Source organism: Mytilus edulis, chromosome 6 (genome assembly GCF_963676685.1).
Source record: "Mytilus edulis chromosome 6, xbMytEdul2.2, whole genome shotgun sequence".
Taxonomy (NCBI): Eukaryota; Metazoa; Mollusca; class Bivalvia; order Mytilida; family Mytilidae; genus Mytilus; species Mytilus edulis.
The window spans coordinates 89,644,066-89,650,065 of record NC_092349.1 but is presented as its reverse complement, the minus strand read 5'-3'; the positions used below and the strand labels follow the sequence as shown (position 1 = coordinate 89,650,065).

Here is a 6,000-nt window from a genome sequence, read left to right as displayed (position 1 = left end):
AATTTTGGTAAAATGTTGCATACAATTTTGGCTCGTTAAACTAAAATTATAAATAAAAAAAAAAATATGCATATATCTCTTTTATTCTCAGCAATATTTACTGTTTGAAACAGAATTCTGTCAAAATAGGTAAACATTTGTATAGAAAGCACATTCAATCGACTAAAACATAATTTATCTTAACAGTACAGTCAAATCCATAGATTTTTCTTCAAATAATTGTTGATCAGTTTTCGTTTTGATAGTGTAAAAAATACAAGTCACCACATATCTTCTTATTTCAACTACTATAAACGTATTCCATTTTTGAAATTTTTGAAATCCGTAAGATGTGACTAGTCAGTGGCGGATCGCCAAGAAATTCAGAAATGGGGCCCTCTGACTGCCTATAAGAGGGGGTCCACTTCGATCATGCTTCAGTGATTCCCTATATAATCAAACATGTTTTTCTCCAGAAGAAGAGAAAAAAAGGGGGGGGGGGGGCTCTCTAAATTTGCCCTTGGCTAGTAACATCACCAGACTCCTTATACTTTTGTTTACCCTTTACGCAGAGTGTAAATGATAACACAGTAAATGCTGGATAAATATTGTTCTTTTCCATCTCCTTCCACATGTTTATGCATCAAAATATATAAAGGCTGGGATAAAATCGTTATACCACCAACTACTTTGCACCAGGAGTCTTTTATTATGTTGTCATCTCAACATCTATCACTGCAAAGGGAACCGTTTATTCTCACAATGCTTTGAATGGGTTCGTGGCAAAGGGAACAATGCATTCCTGACCCGGTAGCTTAAAACACTTGTTAACATTGTTTGTGGAAGCCTTGACAAACTTGTTAACATTGTTTGTGGAAGCTGAAAGGGCTTCCCGGTTACATTATTATTATAAATCAATACATTTCTATTGGACTTACAATGTGCCCAATTGTGTAATTGTATTATTGCAGTACTACAATGTCTTTTGTATAACCTAACGGAGATTTTAAAGGTGAGTTCGGTACAAGATGTTAGATTACTGCTACATATTGATCTGTATGTAGATTTATCACTGTTTCAATCATACACCAAGGATCCAATATCGTAACTCATGTCACACCCGGTCTCATTTGAGCATGTTTTGCTATATTATACCTGATATATTTTGTGGTACATGATGTAACTCATATCATACTCGGTTTGATTTGAGCATGTATTGTTGTACCTCAGATTATAGTTGGTCTTATTTGAGCATGTATTATTGTACCTCAGTTTCTACTCGGTTTGATTTGAGCATACATTGTTGTTCCTCAGTTTATACTCGGTTTGATTTGAGCATGCATTGTTGTACCTCAGGTTATACTCGGTCTGATATGTTTATACTGTGTCTGATTTGAACATACATTGTTGTATCTCAGTGTATACTGTTTGATTTGAGCATGCATTGTTGTACCTCAGGTTATACTCGGTCTGATATGTTAATATCGTGTCTGATTTGAGCATGCATTGTTGTACCTCAGATTATACTCGGTCTGATATGTTTATACCGTGTCTGATTAGAGCATGCATTGTTATACCTCAGGTTATACTCGGTCTGATATGTTTATACTGTGTCTGATTTGAGCATGTATTGTTGTACCTCAGTTTTGGTCAATCTGATTTGAGCATACATTGTTGTAACTCAGTTTATACTGTCTTATTTGAGCATGTATTGTTGTTATTCAGATTATACTCGGTCTTTTTTGAGCATGTATTGTTATTCAGTTTATACTCGATCTTATTTGAGCATATATTGTTGCAACTCAGTTTATAATCGGTCTTATTTGAGCATGTATTGTTGTACCTCAGTTTATACTCGGTCTAATTTGAGCATGTATTGTTGTACCTCAGTTTTGGTCAGTCTGATTTGAGCATACATTGTTGTAACTCAGTTTATACTCGGTCTTATTTGAGCATGTATTGTTGTTATTCAGTTTATACTCGGTCTGATTTGAGCATATATTGTTGTAACTCAGTTTATACTCGATCTTATTTGAGCATGTATTGTTGTAACTCAGTTTTGGTCAGTCTGATTTGAGCATACATTGTTGTAACTCAGTTTATACTCGGTCTTATTTGAGCATGTATTGTTGTTATTCAGTTTATACTCGGTCTGATTTGAGCATATATTGTTGTAACTCAGTTTATACTCGATCTTATTTGAGCATGTATTGTTGTACCTCAGTTTTGGTCAGTCTGATTTGAGCATACATTGTTGTAACGCAGTTTTTACTCGGTCTTATTTGAGCATGTATTGTTGTTATTCAGTTTATACTCGGTCTGATTTGAGCATATATTGTTGTACCTCAGTTTATACTCGGTCTGATTTGAGCATGTATTGGCTTTATACTTTGTAAGCTGTTTCCTACACTATAAGGTATCACAAAGATGGCTCTCAAATAATACCAGTTACCAACTCTGGTCTATTGTGTACAACTTGTGAACATGAGCAAGCGTATAAGAAACATAATGTCTCCAGTAAAGAATGTCACCTAAGCATTAATGATAATATTCTCTTATAAGATTATAAGGGTTTCTTCATCAATTCTTAATCTGGTTAAATTGCATTTATAATTTAAGAAAGTTCCAAAATAGTTCAGATTTGTTTAGCTACTGTAATTTTAACCTTTTACAAAGAAACTTCGAAATAAATGAGTGTATGCTTCACATGGGAGACACTGAATTTCTTCGTTGTAATGGTCATGCTTCTACAATACCCAGAAAGGAAACGCATAGACATACTGAAACCTAAGTACGTACAGCTATACAATCTGTTGTTTTATTTGAGAAGTTAGAGAGTTCACCATAATAATATTTCCGACTGAGTCTTACCTAATTAGAGAAATTGAAATATATTTTTTCAATGAAAATCAATAAGCTGGCATGTGAATCTTTACTAAAAAATAATAAAATAAATTGGTTTGACTTTTAAGTCCTAGTTATCTTGTCCATTGAAAACAGGGAATTAATAAAAAGGTTAAAGAGTGCACAAATTAAGTCAGATTATTCGATTTCTGATGAATGTTATCTGAAAATTATATTGTTAGTCATTCACCTTTTCATTAAAAAAAATGCCATGTTAAAGTCAATGGAGTCTGGATATAAAGTCAATGATGTCCTGCTGGTCTAAACAATCTGTATTGTATAGATGTGAACTTAGAAATATCGACATTATCATCTAATTTAAAAACATATTCTGAGAGATGAAGATAAAGAATAAAAATTCAGCTGAATGTATTTATTATACATGAATATTGAGCTTTAGGCACTGTGGTTAGTAATAAAATATATAAAAAAAATATTCTATTGTATTCAGTCATATTTTGAATAACTTGTATTTCTGATCATTTTTAATGTTTAGCTTTTTTTCAGATATTTAGGTCTTTTTGTATCTTTAACAATGACTCTCTCCAGCATTGATGACTACAATTCATAACATAAAATCTGTTTTTGGTTCATAATGTTCTGTTTACAATCTCTTTTTGACTATTTAGTTTTTGTCCTTAGCACAAAAAGGGTAAACATAACATCATTAATAGTTTTCAAAATAATAGGCAAAATCTCAACATATTGGTAAAAATTGTCATTAAACAGCAATAATGCCAATTAGGAGTCAACTGCTGATAAAAAGTTTACAACTTCAGAAGGGTAGATCTAGATACTCTAGTTCTCAGCGTCAAACCTATTCAATGATATGTAGGTTTTTTTTTTTTATTGATATTATTATGTTCAATAAGCATACTATTCTAATTTTTGTTAATTGAGTTATAGAATTTCGGGGACGAAATGTATTCTTCAAGGGGGGTAGTGTTGTGAAACTGAAATGGTATTTGGTTAAACCTCGATCTTTAATAATGATTTCTCAGGAAATCTCATTCCTTAAGTATTATTTCTGTTTGCCCAATTTGTGTAAAGGTATGACAGACCTGGTAAAGCACATTTTAGTCTTGTTTAATTTATTAATCAACGTTTTTGGTAGAGTTTACTGTGTTGACACATTTTCCGCCAAACCGTAGTTCCATGTTTAGTGCAAGAGTTGTCGTTCTTTTCACAACAAAGAAGTTATTTCTGAAATACGGGATTTAATTCCGGGTGTGCTTATTGAAATATTGTTATTATGGAATAAAACTACTTATTGTATATAATTAATGGTCATGCATATTTGTCAGTGTAATGATTGCGTATACGAGATCCGCGAAATGTAAGTAATTACGGGAAATAGTCCGTGATAATGACATCTTGGTTGCGAACGTAAACAACTTGGTAAGTTGAAATTTAACTGTTCCAGAGATCGGATGTGTTTCGTTCTCCTAACCTATTTATTTCACGTTTGGCATTGTGAATTTATATAAGAAGTAAAGTTAAGCTATTTTAGCATTTATTTACACATCTTCAGGTATTAATTGTGTAAAGAGACAGTGAATTCCGTTACACATTGTATTTGACGGTGGTGTTTTTGCCGTGAAACTATTTTAGCCCAACCCTGGCCTAAGTTTGGAATTGTTCATTTTATTATTGAAACGTATATTTATTGCTATTTGTTATTTTTGTCTAAACACTGACATTATGCAGGTTCTTTGACTTGGTTTAAATTGTGTGAATTATATATTGACTTTGAAGAATTGAAATTAATATTCCTGCATAATAAATTATTTTATTTAGAACTCTTTGTTAATTTGCAGCCTTGTCTACTATTCCGCTCGGTAGTTACATTTTTACAACATACACATGACCTATAGGGATAAGTTAGGCTTAAACTTGTGATGAAAATATTTGTTAAACAGACAAGCTGGCAAACACACTTACAAGGTTATTGCAGTATAGACCCCTTTAAGAAAGGGTCCAATATGTAAAATTCACGATAATGTAAGAAAATTATCTTCATCAGCAATATATATATGAAGTGCTGAATATCATGTTGATAAAAATATTAGGACAATTTATTGAGCAAATAATATATAAGAAATAAATTATTTTTATCCTGGAAAGAATAAATCAGCCTGTTCAGATTATACAAAGTCCACCATTCACAATGTGATAATGAATGACAGTTTCTAACTGTACCATTAGGTAGTTACCTTTCTTGTTTATCCCCCCTCTTCACAGGAGGTCATATAACAAATGCTTTGAAACTTTTTAATAAAATATTTTATTTGTAAAGATTGCACCATGAGTCTCTGTTTTTCTTTGTCTTTACCTTCTCCATCTGGAAAAAAATAAAGAATATTTAAGATAAAGATACAGTAAATGGGCTGAACAAATCATATGGTAATCAAATTCATATCTTCTCTAGAGCCAGAAACTCTTCAGGTTTGAATGGCTTCAGCTAGATTAGACAATGACCACTGTGGCACTTTTCATTCAGCTATTGATAATTTGGTCAGATTCATAAGCTACACTATTTCTTGTCTTTTGTATCAAACTAACAATACCTTCATACCTTTATACTGTAAATTCAGAAATTATTGCGTGCATTTATTATTGCGATTTTGTCATTTTACACTTGAATGCGATTGTAATTTTTACGATTTTAAGAAAAGTCATGCTTAATTTAGTTATAATATTACAAAATGCGAGTTTTAATTATTGCGTTTACAACTCAGTCGCATTATTTGCAATAATAAAAACCTCGCAATAATTTCTGAATTTACAGTAATCAAAACTAACATATACCAAGTAGGCTGTTTCTGGACCTTATACAAATGAAAGTCTTCAAGTTAGTATCTAAGGACCAAATCAAAATCTCAATTAATGTCCAACTTGGAAAAAGATATTTCTGAACCTATGTTCATAAGCATATATATGTAAAAGAATCTTCACTAGAAATGTTAAAACCTTAATCAAAACATTAAGATGACATTATAAACATTACAGAAGACATCTGTATCTCTTATATATAATATAAACAAACTATTAAAAATGAATAATGACCACTTTATTACATAGAGGTCTAACAAGGGGGACACACATTGTCATGGATTC

At 31.7% G+C, this 6,000-nt stretch overlaps 1 protein-coding gene across 1 annotated transcript in view; it reads right to left on the bottom strand.

The window, feature by feature from the left end:
- Positions 1–5,151: 5,151 nt before the first annotated feature.
- LOC139528844 (notchless protein homolog 1-like) overlaps positions 5,152–6,000 on the bottom strand; it is a 48,510-nt gene continuing 47,661 nt past the window's right edge. Inside the window, exon 13 of the mRNA XM_071325062.1 lies at positions 5,152–5,224. Coding sequence (XP_071181163.1) covers positions 5,212–5,224 — 13 coding nt within the window. The 3' untranslated portion in view covers positions 5,152–5,211. The remainder of the gene's footprint in view (positions 5,225–6,000) is intronic.